At 37.0% G+C, this 19,642-nt stretch overlaps 3 protein-coding genes across 3 annotated transcripts in view; 2 read left to right on the top strand and 1 right to left on the bottom strand.

Moving 5' to 3' along the window:
* cstf3 (cleavage stimulation factor, 3' pre-RNA, subunit 3) overlaps positions 1–10,947 on the bottom strand; it is an 18,847-nt gene extending 7,900 nt beyond the window's left edge. The window contains exons 1-11 of the mRNA XM_084125155.1: positions 10,767–10,947; positions 9,590–9,691; positions 9,343–9,438; positions 5,088–5,120; positions 4,240–4,337; positions 3,477–3,543; positions 3,362–3,396; positions 3,132–3,258; positions 2,574–2,651; positions 636–858; positions 86–93 (exon numbers count right to left, since the gene is read on the bottom strand). Of these exons, the coding sequence (XP_083981281.1) occupies positions 86–93; positions 636–858; positions 2,574–2,651; positions 3,132–3,258; positions 3,362–3,396; positions 3,477–3,543; positions 4,240–4,337; positions 5,088–5,120; positions 9,343–9,438; positions 9,590–9,691; positions 10,767–10,793 (894 nt within the window). The 5' untranslated portion in view covers positions 10,794–10,947. The remainder of the gene's footprint in view (positions 1–85; positions 94–635; positions 859–2,573; positions 2,652–3,131; positions 3,259–3,361; positions 3,397–3,476; positions 3,544–4,239; positions 4,338–5,087; positions 5,121–9,342; positions 9,439–9,589; positions 9,692–10,766) is intronic.
* A 1,402-nt stretch (positions 10,948–12,349) lies between these two features.
* Positions 12,350–18,094, top strand: rpl35a (ribosomal protein L35a). Its single transcript, XM_084124718.1, has 5 exons — positions 12,350–12,442; positions 12,914–12,954; positions 13,068–13,220; positions 15,704–15,848; positions 18,029–18,094. The coding sequence occupies exons 2-5, from the start codon at positions 12,944–12,946 to the stop codon at positions 18,050–18,052; spliced, it is 333 nt and encodes a 110-aa protein (XP_083980844.1). The 5' UTR covers positions 12,350–12,442; positions 12,914–12,943; the 3' UTR covers positions 18,053–18,094.
* Positions 18,095–19,314: 1,220 nt separating this feature from the next.
* abcc5 (ATP-binding cassette, sub-family C (CFTR/MRP), member 5) overlaps positions 19,315–19,642 on the top strand; it is a 49,576-nt gene continuing 49,248 nt past the window's right edge. Inside the window, exon 1 of the mRNA XM_084124708.1 lies at positions 19,315–19,405. The gene's annotated coding sequence lies outside the window, so the exon portion shown is untranslated. The remainder of the gene's footprint in view (positions 19,406–19,642) is intronic.

Raw genomic sequence — 19,642 nt, 5'->3', positions numbered from 1 at the left:
ATTCAGCCTGTGACTAAACTATGCTCAATATTTTAGACTGAATTTCACAATGTGCTTCTGTACATTTATATCTGATTATCAGTACTTTTAAATCTGTTTATCAGTACTTTTAAATATGAATAATTGAACAATTTCTTTGTATGACAGCCTGGCCAAAAATCATGTCTGCACAATTTGGCATGTTTCATTGTGTTATCACAAATAAACCAATTGACTCCAAGCACAACTATGGAATATGCTTATAAAATCTTTAAATTAACAATATTTAAAAAAGGGTGAAGAATAAAGGTGAGACATCACTTTTGGCCACTACTGTATATTGTAATAAAGCGATATATAGCAAATCTCAACTGCCTGATATTTATTTTGTTGTAAATGTAAACTATTATCAACCAGCTCTTTATATAAAGTTTGATATATTAAGTGTGTATACTCACATTGGGCGATATACTGTACACTATAGCAAATCTCAACTACTTGATTGCTTGTATCATCTCAAAATGTAAACTGTCCGGCTCTAATCTGCTAAAGGCATGAAGATATTAGGATATTATAAAACATAACATCATGATTTTCTGTAAAGCTGCTTTGAAACAATATATACTGTGAAAAACTTTAGACAAATAACTAAATACAGGATTGAAACAGCAGTTGGTCGATTGCCAGAACCTGCTGCTCATTAGTTATGAATCTACCTCTCTTGGTGATGAGAGTCTGGTCTTCGGTGCGCAGTGGGTTGCTCTTCTCCCATTGGATGTATTTCTTCCACATCTCCACCTGCTGGGCCTCCTGTGGGGAGTTCTGGGGCGGCACCGAGGGGGCGTTCCGGTCCAAACCCTTCATCACAGTCTCGTATTCCTGAAAGGGATTAAAATCCCACCGTCAGCATACAGTGGGAACCGAGAGGAAAGTGACGAGAAGTCGTTGAAAGTGTTTTCGGCATCAGATAAAATAAGGCTACGTCTACACTAATCCGGATACATTTAAAAACGCATCCATTTCTTTACATTTTGGCCTACACAACGAGACTGCATTTTTGTCCTGTGGAAAAAAATTAGCTTTTTGAAGATGCTCTCTCAAGTGGATACATTTGAAAATGCTATTTTTGCGTTGTAATGTGGACTGTGCAAAAGGAGGTATTGGGAGCGACCAATAGAAACAGAGTTTTCATTCTGGTGCTTAGAAACCGCCCAATGAAACGCAGCTTCACTTGAATTCACAACTTTAACTTTCACAACAAAGCAAAGGTTTGACAAAGCAAACAATGACTGCAGAACCGACAGCAAATTTGTGTGTGTGTGATGAAACTGCACAAAGACAAAACAAAGATTTACTCGCACTGATTAGAGGTTTGCTACTAATTTTTTAATTAAAGGGATGGTTCGGAGTAATTTCAACCTAGGGTCCTTTGCAGCATGGCCTTGAGCCAAACACCCCCCAGAAGCCTTTTTTTCTCTTGGTTGAACATTATTAAAGTTAGAGCTTATTTAGAGATATCAGCCGGATGGCTTAGTGCAGGTGCTAATGGATCCAAGGTTGTATCTCGTAAATTACCCCACTAATAATGCCCAGAATGGTACCAAACTTCTACAGTCGTACAAATAGGTTCTGTACTCATAAAACGAGGCATTGGAAAGTTTGTAAGTACATCAGGAGTTTATTTAAATAACACTTGCCTGATGGCTAATGCTAGCGCTAACCCGGACGTCGAGGTCACTTCAGTGATTTGGGAAAATCCCGTAAAAGTCCTGGCAGAAAGCGATGCATAAAGATGTAGTGTAACGACGCCCAGTTCCAGGAGTGCACTAATATTTTGTTGGTAGTACCAGTTTGCAGCAATTATTAGTTAACACTAAGTTGTCAACACTTCAGAAAAAATACATTTCTATGGAGTGTTAAATTCACTAGCTTTTCCCTTACACTTGTGAGTTTTGCAAAGCACTTTTACGGGCTTTTCCCAAATTTATATTGGTATGTCCCTGCTATGTGCAATTAACTTTCACACAGTCTTGCTGAAGATAACATTACTTTGTTCGATCTTTATATTACATTTCTGCAAAGATAGCAAAAAATGTGCTGTCAATTTGCATCAAAACATGGGCAATTGTGTTTTAGACCATACAATGAATGGCGATTGAGTGCAACTTGAACACACCAGTAAGCGGTGAGATATTTTGTTGATATAGTGATCATGCCCAAAGAATAGTGTGAGAACTTTATGATGTCTGGTCTCTCGGTATCATCTCACTGAGCTTGTATTGTGTTTTACGCATGCGCAGTGAGATGATTTAAGCGTCTTCTGAAGTTTCAGTGTGGACGAGAAACTTCGGGAAAATGCTTGAACTCTAGTGTGGGAGGAGAGCGCTTCGAAACGAAAATGCCATTTTCTAATGTGTCTGGATTAGTGTAGATGTAGATTAAGATTACTACTAGTAAATTGCTACTGGCTTTCTCAGCCATGGATAACAAGAGATGCAGATGGGGCCGTGTGAGATATCCACAAATGTTTTGTTATTTATAGTGTATTTTTATTAATGAGTGCAGGTGTAGTTTTTTTGTGGATGTCAACTCACCTTGGCTACTCTCCTGGCATTCATGTAGTCTCTGCTCCGGTCTTCAATCATCTTTTTAGCCAAGTGCACATTTATGCCCTTTATAATGGAACAAAAGCAATTTATGACAAACAGATAAATAGTACATACACATTACAACCAAAAGCATTTCTAGCTCTGATCACAACCAATTAAGCAATAGAAATTCTGTTCAATGTTAAAGAGAAGTTTCTCATAACAAATCTGAATTTTTGCTGTTTACAATGTCAACGTCACATTATATGCACCATTTAAAATAACAACTGTTGATCAATGTGCTGCACATATAGCTTAAAACATAAATATATGACAACTAACAAACAACAGAACAGATAATATGACTGCATCATGTATTTTAAAGAAATGGCAAACAGATAAGACTTAACTTTTGATTTAAAATCATCTAAAGTTGTGGCAATTATAACACTAAAGGCAGACTACTCCACAGTTTTGCCGCCATTACTGTGACGACTGCCACTACCAAACCAGTGCCCTGAATCAGAATAACATCATCATCATCATCATCCTCCACGTACTCACCTCTTCATATTTGCTGTAGTCCCTCCAGAGCTGCTCGATGTTAATCATGGGGTTGACACAACCCCTCTGGTACACGCGTCTGACGGCTGTGATTCGCTGGTTCTCAGCGTACGACCCCACGGCCTCTCTAGGTGACACACACAGAGAGCTCGTCAAATGCCTTTCCTCCAAACATGAACTTCTTTAAATGACCGTGAAATGGGTTTTGAGAACACAAACGGTGTACTTACACTCCTTTGAGGAAATTGATGTAATCCACCCAAATCTAAGAGAAGAGTTTTAAGTTAATGTTTATGATGCCATAGAACAACAAATCAGGATTAATGAGGACCGTCAAACCCTCACCTGATAGGACATAATCTCCATCCCAATCTTATCCAAAGCAAAGTCATAAGCTTGTGCCATCTTTTCCCTGTCAAAGAACAGCACATTTAAAGTCGGTTTCTAACTATATGCAATATACAACTCACAATTTCCTGTATTCAAAATTTGTTGTGATGTAAAAGTGACACTATTAAATAACTGTTCATTTAATTTCCATACATTTTTCTATAATTAAATGTTATTATATACAATAGGTCTAGAAGTCTGAGAAAACTATGCATTCTTCTAATTGAATAATTTGTCCTAATATAAATTATGTCATCAGTATTACAGAACATAAAGTTTAAGTGAAAAATGAACGTTATAATTTGGTATATCCCTCCACTATAATAATAATAATAATAATAATAATAATAAAAAAACTGAAAATCATGTTACCCATAACTATTTGAGGATGTTTCAATTTCAAAGAGTATCTTGTGCTTCAATTGTCACAAATTTGATTAGTCAACTAGAAATAAGGCAGAATCTGAAATATTGCTCATAAGTTTATTTTTATAATCTAAAACCATTTCTTTCTAGATTTAAATCAAGGACCAGAACTCTCCATTTTATAATTAGATTTTAAATCCCAGAATGAATTTTGTCTTTGAACCCATTGTATAGGGAACATAAATCCCCCTTCTCTCTAGATATTGCCATTATTGATATTGCTATAGATACAAGGCATTGAAAAAGGCAGTCGATCGCTATAAAGCCATGGAAACACAATCATCTCACATACTTATAGCTGGGCAGTTTTCCTTTGGTTTCCCGGACGTATGAGAGGTAGCACTTCCACAGGTCAATGTGCAGAACCTTCATTAAGCACCTCTGAAATAACTGAGCAAGAGATTGAACAGTGAACAAACCCATCTGATGCTCAAGACAGCACATCAAACTACAGTACAGCACTGACTCATGCACACACACACACACACACACATCACTGTGACAGCAGCATTGCACAGATCACGATATCAGTCAACAAATTTTAGATTACGCTCAAATTATATAAAATATACAGATGTTATGCATACATTTTTGGCAGATAATCTGTGATCATCAGATTACAATACCATGGTATTTTGACAACACTGAATGATTAACATTCACATTTACATGGTAATTTAAGGTAGAGCAAAGAAGATCACGTCGGCATCCTGTACTTTCTCGGTTTCAGAAATAAAAGGGTCACGTGAGATATCAAGCGACTCAATATTGACCCTGTATGGCTGATGTTGTGTTGCCAAACTGCATTAACAGTGAATTGCTCTCTGAAAGGGGATCTAACAAACTCAGATAATGCATCCTCCATCATGAAGAATCAAATCTGGGATTTTTATCCCTCGTGTTTTATTGTCTGATTGCCCGTTTTCTGCATTCGGGAAAGCAAACAGGATCTCTCTAGTGAAGCAGGGTGTTATTTTATTTCACTTCACCATCTTCGTGTTTACTCTCCCTGAGCTTTTGAGTGGTGAACTAGATAAAGCTCAGCATTTATGGACTTACACCTATGGATGTGTCCATCACAATAACTTCATACAACCAATAAATTCAAAATGTGGCTTCCATGCGATAACAAATGCTTACCTTTTCAACCTTGTCATAGTTTTTAGCCTTGATCTGTGGACACATTTGAAAACCAATATTATTTAAAAAAAAAAATATATATATATATAGTCAGTATCCAGACTAATTTGCTCCACACGCATGCACACACAACCCTTTTAAGGCCAACGATGTGACATTCACACAACCCTACATAATAGTGTGTCAGTTTCATGACTGTCCTCCTCCATTAACTGCATGTGAGTCTGCAAACAGTCACAAGATTCACTACAGCTAGTTTGAAGAATGACTCATTTCATGTGCGCATGAATGGGCCACAAAGCTGCAAATGGTGTGATGGATATTTCCCCGGTTTCACAGACTGGACTTAAGCCTAGTCTCAGAATAAATGCTTGTTTTAACTGGAAGCAACTTGCACTGACAAATCTTAAAATATGCCAGTGCCGTTGTTTTGTCTGAAGATGCACACCTGTAATGTTTTTTCCAAGGCGTTTTTATAAAAGCTACTTAATCTAAGCCCTGTCTATGAAACCGGGCCATTATGTATGAGTAAATGTATTGCTTTTTGGAGTGTAACCCTGGAAAAGATTTAAGATTTAACATCCCTGCGGGTTGCGTCTGAAGGTTTTACAAAGCTAATATATTATAAGTATATAAGTAGTTGTGGCAAAGTAAAAACAACTTTAGCATGCATCAAAAATGAAACATTGCACCCAGACATTTACAATCATTTAAAACACAGGTTTACTTAAGACTAATTCTCTTATTCACCAATTTCCTTTGAGAAACACAAAAATCTGTTTAGCAGAAGTTGCTATTTTGAGGGAAATTGTGTAAGTGTGATGCAGTTACAGATCACCATTTATTAATTTTTGCAGGGAAATCTAACAACAATACAATAAACAACAATACCATTGCCAAAATGTGTATTAGTAGAATTAAAAAAACAACAAGAAACCAATTTCTCACCACTAAGTTAAACACAGAAATGAAACTTCAGGGCTCACCAGTGTTTTCTCGACTGGTGCGTCACAAACATAAAAAATAACTACGTCCTGCATCATCTTTTTATACGCGTCAGAAACAATATAGCACTATGCCACCACAAAAAAAAAATAATGTACAATAGCACCATAACAGCTATAAACTCAAACACTTTACAGTGCAAAACATTTTGTTTATAACCAATTTGAAATGAAGCTCTTAAGTCGATCATTGGTCATTCTGGCAATTCCCATAAATCCTTTTTTATTACCCAGCTAGATAACATTACCTTGGGAACAGTAACCAGCACGATTTGCAACAAGTGTTCAATAAAAAACAGAATTTCAGATGTTAAAAAAACATAATATCAAGGGATGCATGATTTAGTGCTGGACTGATAACCGGCCTAAACCTCGCACTGACCGAGTCATGCACTTGCAAATGTGTCAGTATTCTGATAAAATATGATACATGAATACATCATGTATTCCAGAGGACAAAAAGCAGGTGAATGTGAAAATTCTCCCAAGTATTCAAAGATCTTATAGATAATCACTGGAGTCATTCAGTGGTTTTGAGACTGCTGGGATGCAAATTATGAGTAAATGTCTTAAGAGAAGAGCTCAAATGTATCTTGAGTAAGAAGAAATGGTTAGATTGGACAAGGGACAGTGATTAAATAATCCCATTTAAAAAGAAACAGATTAACCAGTATATGTCATCAGGGATTGATGCATTTTCACTGATAACAATATAGAGGTAAAGTCAGATTTTGTTGTGTTACTGAAATCAATCGTACTGCACTCTATGGTAGCACTTCAGCACACAAAGCCACTGAAAACAGCAGCAAAATAGGACAACCTGCTAATATTACATAATATGACTATGCGTGCGTTGTTGTCATTAAAGGGATTGTTTACTTAAATTAAAATTCTTGTGATTATGTCATACCAAACCTGTATGATTTACTTCCTTCTGTGGAACACACACAGACGAGAGATATTTAAAGAATGTTTAAATGCATACAATGAAAGTTAATGGGGACCAAAACAACATTCACTTTCACTGTACAGATTTTTGTTTTCAAAAGGTCGTCTTTGTTCCACTGAAGAAAAAAAAAAAAAACTCAAACAGGTTTGGAACGACATGAGGGTGAGTAAATGCTGACAGAACTCTCTCATTAAGGCCATTTCAGATTAGCTCTGTGGTTCTTTGTGACATTAAATCGGATTAATGACACCGAGGTCAGCTGTGAGAGGTTGTTGGCAGTGTGTCTGTGCTCCAGGGCGAATGGTGATAGACTGACATACTTAACCAAACCACCCAACAGCTCCAAACGAAATCAAAACCCAGCATGACAGAGTGTGAAAAATACTGGCATTGAGGCAGAGTCGCCGTGGGACATGATCACTGTGGTACTGCCGTCTCCTTGCCTCGGACACACGCATGCACGCACACTCACTGACACAAGATTACAATGAATGCACATTACAACGACAAGCCAAACTTGTTAAAGTGCATTTTATTACGGTAGGGGTAAAAAAAAAAAGCTTGAACAAGAATTAAATAATAATTGGAAATGCTAAATTATACTCAAATCCAGAACCGGTGCATAAACACCTACAATTGATTGGTCCCTGATTTTACTATTTCGATTAAATATACTGAATCAAAATGTGATTTTTCAGACCCATTACACTTTTGGTTTAAATCCAGACGACAACAGAAAAGGTTGATTAGCAAGAAATCACAATTGGGGATCTGAAAATAAATAATATTTAATACAAGCACAGCTCTCCTATTGATTTATCCATGGTGAGGTCTGTTTTTAGAGAGGAAATTATGTTTGTGATTGCAGCTCCAATCCTAACTGACCCTTCAATAAGCTCCACTCTAATTGGTTAGCGTTTCTGAGTCCAGCTTTCCAAAACATCCCACAGACAGGAACAGGAGAATTCAGTAAATGGAGTGATTATCAATAAAAATGGATTGGAAAGTTATTATTACTTGGGCTGAAGTTAATTGACATTCTCTCCACTTTCGGATGCAGTAATGATTAAAAATTGAAGACTGCAAATCAGAATTGTGGCTACCTTTTTTCCCCAAGTGAAACTTAAAATAATTACCAATGTGAGTAAACAGAACAACTAGTAACTTTCTACAACATTCACAATAGTACTGCAAACTCTTTTATTGATTACTATGAAAATGACATCCAAGTTTAACATTATCTTGGAGCAAATCTGCTCTTACTGATATTATACATGTTCATTTGGCCTGAGATATTTGGAAAGAGCAAAACTTATCTAAAAATGGCTGTTGCAAAGGCAGGATTGGTCAGTAATGTTATAGGGCGGGGCTTAGCAAAGGGTCAACTGTAACGATCAACTAAGCATATAAAGAGAGAAAAAATTAAAATCACAACTACCCTCCACCAAAAAGTTGTAAGAGTAAATATATTTTAAAAAAAATCATGTTTAGTTTTTTTTTAGCAATGTTGAATTATTTATACCCAGAAAATGATTTGTCAATATAATGGGCAAAAAAAAAAAATTTAAAATAGGAATATTAAAAAAGAAGACCACCAAAAACCTAACCATTTGACTATACTTGTTAAGTTAGTTGAATGTAATGTGCATCTAAATGTTACTTGTAAGATACTTACCATTACAATCTGTCCCTAAACTGCACTCCTGCATATAAACATCATATCATGCCCGTTTCATATTCACATTTAGAAATAATCTAATAGTAAATCTAAAAGAATGTGAGCATGTGCTGCATTGTGTGGTGCAAGTGTATACTTGTAAAATACCGTAACATTCGCCTCAGGATTTAGACAAACTATACTTAGTTGATGTGTGGACTACTGTGCATGCTGGACTACAACTGACATGTATAATATGGAATGAGGGACAGGAGAATTAGACGCTAGTATGGAGCAAATCTTGAATAATTAATTACAAACAAACCACAACAACCTCAAAGAAATGACACAGGAGGCAAGAAATTGACACAAGTAATAAAGGCTAAAGCACTCCAATACCATTAAAATTGTTTTAATGCTGTTGCAGATAAAACATGCAACAATATCACCTCATAAAACTGCAAAGTATAAGGAAAAGAATGACTTAAGAACCTCTAAATGATACAAGCTATGAGTTTCCCTTGACGCCCTGCGATTATAGTGCATTGTTGGTGTTGTGTGAATATCACATTGTTGATCAAAATGGGGAGAAGCATTGTCATGCACAAGATATGAAAATGTCATTAAATTAAAATAAAGTTTAACCTCAGCTTCAATGTATAGCTTCCAGAATCTGCCCGAACTGGGAAACTGGGCGACAAGTCGCTCATATGTCTTCCTTGCTTTGTCTATGGGTTGATTCTAAAAGAAGTAAAATTCATTTACATACAGAATCATGATGTACGTCCCAAAGACCGTTTACATGAAACAGCATCAGATTTGCCCTCCCGTCCCCCCTCCCAAAAACATGTTACCCCCGGGTAGAAAGGAATGCAACCCTGTGTCACTAAACCTGTGCTTCACGAATCAGTATGCTCCAAGCGTCGAGGTCATATGGATTTTCTTCCAACTTCTTCTCTGCTTTCTTCACCTTCTCTGGGATGTACTCTGCTGCCTGTCGAGGGGGAAAGAAACGACAAATGTGAAACCAGATTATCCTGAAATGTCGGTGCATCATCGACACCAGCTCCCAAAAGACGATTCGTTCCGGTGGGACACCCGGGAAATGCTAGTTCCCTTTCATATTTTGGAAACCTGAACATCAGTGGTTCTCAATCTAAACTAATTGTGCAGTGTAATTGAAATTGCGTTTCAAAAGTTGAAAGCTGCCTTCATAGTTTTGCATTTTGACAACAAAAACCAAGTCATCGTAATAAGTCAGACAAACTTCGATGTTGGCTTGAGAAAGCCTGGCTAAGAGTTAAGTAGTTTAAAAATCTTGAAATTAGAAGGTTTTAGGTTTAAATAGCTGTTAATTAGTTTTAAGTTTGAATGTTTTTAAAAGGTAGCCTAGAATGTTGAACGTTTAAGACCAGACAGACAAGTTACTGTGTGGATGGTAGGGTGTTGCTATGGGGTTACTAGGGTATTCTAGGTGGTTGCCACAGTGTTGCTAGGTGTTCTAATTGATTTCTAGGGCATTTGAGGATTCCATTAGTGCAAGTCTATGGAGTTTTTCCCGAAGTTCTGGTAGCCAGTTTCAGGAAAATCGTCCGATCGTTTAGAAAAGACGCATCAACCCGAGCCTGAAGGGCTTGTCCGAGTTTGGCGGTGTTGCTTTAAAGCTTTAGGCGACGTTGCAGTCAATTTTATTGTGAAGAAAATACATTTAAATAGACTAATAGTACGTTGGCTTTCCCAATCCAAAATAATAAATCTGAATGTTGCTATAAACAATAGTAGAGGTAAAAATCAATGGCATCGTGGTGTGTCGAGGTTCAGTCATACAATCGCCAGCACCTAAACAACAGCATTACGTCAACACTCGTCTATTCTGCTCCTCAAATGTTTCACGGATTTACTACAGCAGTCCAACCACTACACAAACACTCGACGCATACTGTGCGAGGCGTGTAATAAAGCTTTAAACATCGACAGCATCCCGCTATAGGGGCGAACTCAACAGCTAGGCCGCAAACACGAGCACTTGATTTCAAACACTACACAATCCACATATGTCTTTACTTTACCTGGTCCGGTGGAGTTTCGGTGGACATGATGGATTATGAGTGCGATCCGAGCAAAGGAACGTCGACTGCTCTAATATCACAAATAACCGCAGACTGTGACTATTGCAGCATTGTTTATTTGTGCAGACTCTTTGTACGGCCGCTCACTCACCGCGCACTAAAATGGCAGCAGCGTGAAGTGAACTAGCCGTTGAGCCACGCCCACCGGAAGCTATTCGTTTCAAAATAAAGGCCACTACAACAGCCGACAACAGTTAATAATAATAATGATAATTATTATTATAAATAATAATTATAATAATAAATAATGTACAGATTAAAATCAAGAGAAAATAATTATTGTATGTTCAGTGTGATTTAATCTTTACTTTTAATATAATTTAGTGATAATGACCATGGGAAATATAATCACTAAAAGTAGTGAAACTTTTAGATCAATTACATTTACATGTGTCATGTTTTAAATCAAATTTCAATGTAGTAGTAAGTAATTTTAACCCCTTATATTTAACCCCACTTTTTGAGAATGAAAGTAAAAATGCACTATTCAAACTTAAATGGTTGTAATTCAAGAATGCTTTGGAATATAGACCTACATTTTTTGGTCTTGTTTTTAAAAAGACACTCAGCAGATTATTGCTGCTGAAGTGAAAGCACTTAAAAAAATTAACGTATGAAAAAGTTATGGAAGTTTATATTTACTGTAAATCAAATGTACTGTACTAAATGTTTTTTTATTATTATTATTGTTTTAAGAATGTTTTGTCTTAACATTTACATCACTTTTAAAGAGTGTAACTAGTGAAAGTTAAGGGAACGCTCCTTGTAAGCTGGGAAGAAGAGGGCCGCCAAATGGGGATCTCGTCTAGGGCGCCAAAATGGTCAAAAACGGCTCTGATTGTGAGACAGGGTTGTAGAAAAACAGTATTTGACAAAATAAGTATTTCCGAACTCATAAAAGAGTGGGCAAAAAATACCCGGATGACTAGTCCTGGTGAGATTCTGAAAAGTGCATATGATGGACACCTTACTATCCCATGAGGCCACGGGAGAGGATTTGTGAATGGCAGTGAACAAGCAGCAATTTTTAATTTATGGAATATCTTTATTTACACATTTTCACAACATATTTTGTAATTGAAAACGTATTTAGTGTTATAAAGTATAAATACTGATATCACTAAGAGAAAAGAACTTGCTGAAGACCCAAATTACTAGGCGGCTATAGGCCTAAATAATATTGTAGTAATTAATGCTTGGGCCTATGTTAATTTCTGTGTATTGCACATCAATATCCTTGTAGCCCATGTGAATGTTTATGTGCACATGTCTTTTTGCTCTTTGTTAACATTTTAAGGTATATAAATAAATGTAAAAATATATTTAAAAAACCGATTTAGGGAAAAAGTGATCTATATATCCACTTGTCAGAAAAATACTATAACGTTAAAACTAAAGCAAATTACTTAAAGAACATTTTTTATTATTATTTATTATTAATACTACTACTATATTGTTGGTTTTAATGATTTAGAATAAACTGTAAAAGTGGTATAATGTAGAATCGCATTTAAAACGCTCTAATTTCAGTCAGGCAGATTTTCAGACAGCGTTGCCAACATTTTCCCAGCATTCCTTGCGAGCGGCCTTTTCCTCCATTTTTGATATTGAATCAGGTGAGCGTTTTAGAGCTCGTCTTTTAAAATGTGACATTTTAGCCTTGTGTGATGTAAAGTAAACCTAGATTTCTACCAGAATTGATGAAAAATACCAATAAAGTGCATATCCCGCTGAGTTCTGCCATATACGACATAAGATGTTTTAGATTTTAAACGGATTGTTTGAGCCAGTTGGCTCAGGCTAAACTGCCCCGAACTCATTTCTGCACATTACTGTCAAATCTACTTTCAAAGCATAGCGGTTTGTTAATCATTTATGATGTTTACTACGCGTGTTAGCTTATTTTGAAGACGTAACAATAACTATAAACTACTTATAACTTTGTATAAGAACTTAGCAACTAGCATTGAAGAAGGTAAACATGCTTCAGCTCCGATGCTGCTGTGTATATAGTCAGTGTAAATATTAAATCCTTGACTAGGATTGACTAAATGGTTTTGTGATATTTTTTTCCTTCTTCATTTTAGGTTGTTGGTTAGCCTGGTCAAAGCATCATAATGCCCGGAAGGTAAGGCTAGAAAGCTGTCAGCATTGTTAATGTGACGCATAGTTAACTGTGCTAACTATAATGCTTGGCTCATTCACATAGATAAAGATGGGTAACTTTTCCCCCTCTCTCAGGCTGTGGAGCAAGGCCATCTTTGCTGGCTACAAGCGTGGCCTGAGGAACCAGCGTGAACACACTGCTCTTCTCAAGCTAGAGGGAGTTTACACCCGCGCAGAGGTCGACTTCTACCTGGGCAAACGCTGTGCCTACGTCTACAAGGCAAAAAAGTAAGTAAAGGCATGATCAAGTGTTTATGGGACGAGTGGCACGTGCGAGGAACGGTTTGACTCCATGCTGCAGTCTGTAATATGTTTGTGATCATGCTGTCAGTGCTGTGACCAGTGTTGCCAACTCTTTCATGGCAAATATGCAACAGCAGCTTCAAAAACAAGCCCAATATTTATTATCAATATTCATCAACAAATGAGCTTGCAACATATTAAACTGAAACCACTCGGGAGTTTGAAAAGCAAAAACAAAAATCATCAAATTGCTACAAAGCGGGAGGGCACACACACTATCCTTCGATCACCTGTGAGGAGAATAGATTTAGAGATGGAAAAGGAGAACGACGAGAGCACTAAGGGAGCTGTATCAGCCACATTTATAATAATATATGTTTTACCTATATATATCTACTAGTGGTCGACCGATATTGTTTTTTTGATGGCCGATGCCGATATCTTGGAGAGCAGGGTGGCCGATATTTTTATATATATTTATTTTAATCAATATTTAAAAATATCCTTCATCCACCATCCATCATCTCCTGTGTTTCCTCTCCATCCCTGTACATCTGTTGCTGGCATTGTTTGTGAAAATTTACATCTATTAACTAAGGCTACGTTTACACATGGCCGGTTATTTTCATAAATGGACATTTCACCCTCTCCGTTTTCAAAAATAACACATGCACACCTGTCAGTTTTCAGAAAAGTGTTCGTTTACACCAGGGGTGCCCAATCCTGCTCCTGCCGATCGACTGTCCTACACAGTTCATCTCCAGCTCTAATCAAACACACCTGAAGCAACCAATTAACGTCTTCAGGATCACTTGAAAATTAAAGGCAGGTGTGTTTGATTAGGGTTGGAGATGAACTGTGCAGGACAGTCGATCGGCAGGAGCAGGATTGGGCACCCATGGTTTACAGAACCTGTGTATATATGCCGTCAAGATTATGCCAAACCTGTAGGTGGCAGTGTAACGAGAGGCTCAAGCCCACATTATCCAATCAGAATCCCGAAAACAGCAACGAATTGCAAGGTTGCACTTTTGACACGGGTGCAAGTTCTGTCGCACACTGTGACGTCGGCTGCCTAAAACTCAGTTTTTCTCACTTTACATGCAGACGTGCAGATGAAGTTTTCAAAAGTCTCCACTCTGGTCGGAGTTTTGAGAGAGTCGTTTTCAGAGGCGAATTCTCCTTTTGCGTGTAAACGGCACAAACGAAGGGAAATGTCTCAGTTTTTTTAAATAACCATGTACGTGTAAACGGGGCCTAACTATCATTGCTGCATTGATTTCCAACATCACACACCTGCATGATGAATGAGGTTTTCCTCCAGTGAGGGGGAGGAGGGGCCACACACTTGTGTTATTGCACTGATTGGCTGTGAGCAGACAGTGACTACGTTTACATGCAGCCAATAACCCGTTCAAAACCAGGATATTAGCAATAACCCGGTCGCGCACGGCCATGTAAACACCGGCAAAAACCCGAATATGCTCATATCCCGGTTTTTAAAATCACGGATATGATCCCTGGGGTACCCCTTTTCTAACCCGAATATTTGGTCATGTAAACGTGTATCGGCATATCCCCATCAAAAGGAACATTGATTTGTGTTCTGCGCATGTTCTATTCGCAAGGAATCTTGGTCTTTTGAGTAGAGACGGCGCATACATAAACCCGCGTGCAGTAAACCAGAAGTAAACAAGAAGTAGAGGTAAACTCTCTGGCTCTTACATCATTATGATATTCACTTTTATATGAAAGTTGCCATTTATACAATTAACTGTTTACTTTGCATGTTTCTGGTCTTATTTTGAATAAATGTAATTAATTGGCACTTTATATTCCAGAGGTTTATTTGATGTATTTTATTAACCTGTTAACTGTCACCTTTTTGAGCATATATCTGAACTCAAATGGTAGTGAATCATGAATGCTTTGTAATACAGACCTCAGGTTGGTCTCTTTTTAAACGCTTAAAAAAAAAAAAATGAGTGCAAAAAGTTATAAAAGTTAGTTTACTGTAAAGCAAGTGTACTACTAAACATTATTACATAAAAAATATTGGTCTCAAAGTATTTGACTTTTACTAGATAATCATAGCCTTAAGTCTGTACAAGTTGTTTGAAATTTCACAAAAACTGGGCCTGCAATTCAGTACTATTTCCATCGTAATATTTTGTCCAATTTCAAAAGTTTTCACAGGATGAATGATGTAGTACATTTAATATTTGAATACATAAAATATATGTAATACATCTTCAGTATCGAGAAAAATTCCTTGTGTGTAAGCACACTTGGCAATAAAGCTTTCTGATTTGGATATATGTATACATAATGGTTTATTATATAATATTAATTGAATAAAAATTTGTCATTTATTTTGATCATAATTGATATTTGACTCATTGAATGCAGTGCTTCACATGGAAGTGTCAGATTATGGAAGTAAAATGTGTTCTGTATGTTGTCTGAAGGATCACTGCAACACCTGGTGGTAAACCCAACAAGACACGCGTCATCTGGGGTAAAGTCACACGGGCTCATGGAAACAGTGGAATGGTTCGTGCCAAGTTCAAGAGCAATCTTCCCGCGAAGGCTATGGGGCACAGGATCCGTGTGGTAAGAGTCTTAAAGCTTCTCTCTGGCTTTAAGTATCAATATCTGTCCCTGATTATTCTTTGTGTTGGACAGGTCCATTTTAATTTGCCTAGTAAATGCTTGCCTTTATAATGTGGCAGTGGTTTAAACTGGGTTCAAGGCAGTGCTGGTTTATTATCAATACCTGCTAAAAGTCTTGCTGGAGCTCCCCTTAAAGGGGCTTTAATACTGGGCACATTTGCTGCGGTCCGACTGGTGCATTTGCGTTCATCTTGCGTCATCACAAACGTTCACGCCACATAATTTTTCAAATAATCGTTTTTTAAAATGTGGTCGATTCAAAATCGATTCTCAAACGCCACAAATCGTTTTTTTTCCATATTTATTTATCTATTACCCAAAAGCTATTACCCACTGTCTTTTTGTCGAGTATCTTCATAACATAAGAGTAGTTTTATGATGAACGTGAAGAGTTGTGACTCGAGAGAATGAGGCGCGTGTGAGATCCTCTGTCAGCAGCGGCTGGTCTTAAAGGGACAGTACACAGTAGCCACTAATTATCTCAGTCATTGAAGTTAATCAAAGAACAAAGGGAACAGAGAAAAACACTCACTGCTCTTGACTAAAGAACTTTTGTAACTTTAATAAGGATTAGTCTAAATATAATTTATAATTAATGCAGCGCAGACTGTTTGATAACTTTATTCAATTTCTGCATATGTCCTACCAGTTACACAGGTAAATATGATCCTGTTTTAATGTACCTAAGTGTACCTAAAATAAAAGGTTTAATATACAGGTTTGTAGCTCTTAATTTCCATTTTTTTGTAGCTCCTAACCACTTGTAAATTTATGTTCTAACTTTTCTTTTTTTATTATAAATATAGGATTTGTATTAAATATATATTCATTGAGTCGAATCTAAATCGAATCGAGAGCTTGCGAATCGAAATCAAATCGAATTGTAACATCTGAATCAATACCCAACCCTAATAGAAAACAGAACATCACACCATCAATATATATATTTATTTCTTAATTTGGTGCTATTATGCGCAGCAGCGTAAAGACACTTGGGTTTAATGCATGTCGCATGAAGGCTTTGCTTGCAAACGGACCCTTTTGAGGAGACCGCGGATTGCCATACATTTGCCCCTCGCTATTTGCGTGTACACTGCAGGCTCACTCTCGCTCGTATCCAAGGTAAATCAACACTCCCTTACATGTTTTATTGAACTAAATACATAGTTATCGGCTTAAACGCATGCGCAGGTTACTTTTCTTCCTGAACGAGTGCGCACCCGAGTCAGTGTTGCTTTCACACTCGCGTGAATTGTTCCACAGTTCGAGTGCAAACAAACTCAAACCGCATCCTTCAGGTAGTCTGTGGTTCTGTGGGCAATTTTTCATGCGAACCGTGCCCCCCATTTCAAACTAAACTACCACTGTGAGAGCACCCCGAGTTTAAATCACTACTGACTTGTTTGCGCACTTGTATATTTCGAAGTTTTACGTTGTGATGCCTCGTCAGCTTTATTGTGAAGGGCTGTCATTTAAATATGTATGTATTCATGTTCATGCAGTATGATTAACCAGAGAAATTGGAGTTTAGGTTAGATATCTAGAATGGAAGAATTTTAAAGTGCATTTCCAAAATCACTGATTGCAAGAACAGTGAAACTAGAGCAACTTGGACTCTTTGCCGTCCTCTGTGTCACGGTAGGGTTTTGTAGTTCTCACACACACGGCAGCTTTATTTACTAGTGTAACAAGCACACATGAGAAGGGATTTTGGTAAATCTTTTTATGTGATGTTTTTGCACAAACACATACTTTTCTCCTTTTATAATCTGCTTTGTGTACGTTTACACGACAAGGATGTATTGAATACGAAAAAGCTTTTTTTAATTTACACAGACGATAACGGTATTGTTTTCAAAAACTTGCGCTTTGAAACCCGTTTTCAAAAGTTTGCCCCCCCTCCCAAAAAAACGCCGTTGTTAATGAACGGCCAAAATGCATAAAAGGTTTTCTGTTTTTAGTTGGAAACGGTGTGGTGTAAACAATCCCTATGTTTCAAAAAAAGGGGAAGGTGTTGTCCATGCATGTCCTGATGACAGCTACCCTTGCTGTTGACTCGTTTAAATTTTAAAAAATAAAGTATTGAACAAATTACTAATTTTTTGCTTCTCTTTTTTCAGATGCTGTACCCATCTCGAGTGTAACATGCTTTTGTGTACAGAAAATAAAAAGAATGATCAAAATTGCTTCTGTGGTCTTTTCACAACTTTTTTCTTCAGTTTATAAAGTTTTCTATTCTCTGCAACCACTTTAGAGTCTTGCTGCATTTTGCAGCTTTTTTTTTTTCAGTCAAGAAATAATTTAAGCGACACCTGAGAAATGTACAGTTGTGTCGATTTACAGAGGAACTAATGCTTCAGTAGGTTCATTTGTAGAAGAACTGAAAAGAGTGCAATTAAGGGAAACGACAGCTTCTATAATTAACACTTCCTTACTTAGTTCTGCCCCATTTACAAGAACACTTTGTCTGGGTTTATTATAGATCAGTTCTGAATTCAGAAACTCATACCTGCAGACTCTTATTATTTCTGCCATAGAAAGATATGGTAAAAGAAGTACGAGCCGTAAACTGGTATGCAGTGACGCATACAGAAAAAAGTAGATCTAGAAATACTGAGGACATTGATTTGTGGGTGAAGAAGAACTGTTGAGCTTATGATTCTAACTTTTAATTTTTATCTTAACAGAAATAATAGTTTTTCAAGTGTAGCTGGGAAGTGGCATTAATAAAATAAGCCCTACCACATTTTCAAATGTTGACACATTTTTTGCTTTTTCAGTTTTAAAATTTCAAATGAATTTCTAAATTTATCTAATTCCAGCTAATTTATTCATTGTATGATTATTTACACACATCTAAATTTATATACATTTCTTTATTTCATTGTTAAATGCAGAGGCATTTAACACGCACACACAATGTTGCTTAGTGCTGAAGATGACCAGAATCTACATTAAATTCATTTATCACATAACTTTTTTTTTGTAATAACTTGTACATCCAGATGTACAGTTATGGATTATGCTACTGTACAGAACCACTGTATTGGATCTTGGAAATAGCTATTAAAGGGTTAATGTGTCTGCAGGTGTATTTTCCGAAGAAACAGTAAACCGAGAGGAAAGATGTCCGCATGTTGTGCAGTATCATCATCATCATCGCACTGTACTTTCTTCTATGGTAAAATTCCATTCCAGAGCCTCAGGCTTATCATCACGTTGCAATACTAGCGTTTGACTGCAGAGGATGCGCGTCTCTTTCAGTGGCGCGTTAAGCCCCGCCCATTTACAGAGCGGTGACGCATTCAGTGCGAAGGGGATTGTGGGTGCTGTAGTTCCAACACATCGGCACTTGAACGATGTGAACTTGTAGTAGAATTCCTCTACACTACATTTCCCAGAACGACCTCCATCCGAATCCTTCAAATAGCTGGTTTATAACGAAGTTGTTTTGCTTCATCCGCTGTTGAAGATCCGCAGACCCACCAGAGGAACAGGTATCTGCTGCAATGGACACTTTTATCTTTTATTCTATATGCAAAATTAGATTTATTATAGCATGTTTTGTATGTTTAAGCATCTGTAAATCTGACAGCCTACTTGAAAAAAAAAAAAAATTAAAATGTAATTCATTTTAACTTAATTTGACATGTCCTGGCAAATGATTATATTGACTCTAAAGAAGATTAAACCAAAAAACCAAAAGGCGTCTTGCGTGTGAATATTGCGATGTT

Source organism: Abramis brama (assembly GCF_963993115.1).
Source record: "Abramis brama genome assembly, chromosome: 9".
NCBI lineage: Eukaryota > Metazoa > Chordata > Actinopteri > Cypriniformes > Leuciscidae > Abramis > Abramis brama.
Note: the sequence above shows the minus strand (reverse complement) of the source record. Positions and strands in the feature narration are given on the sequence as shown.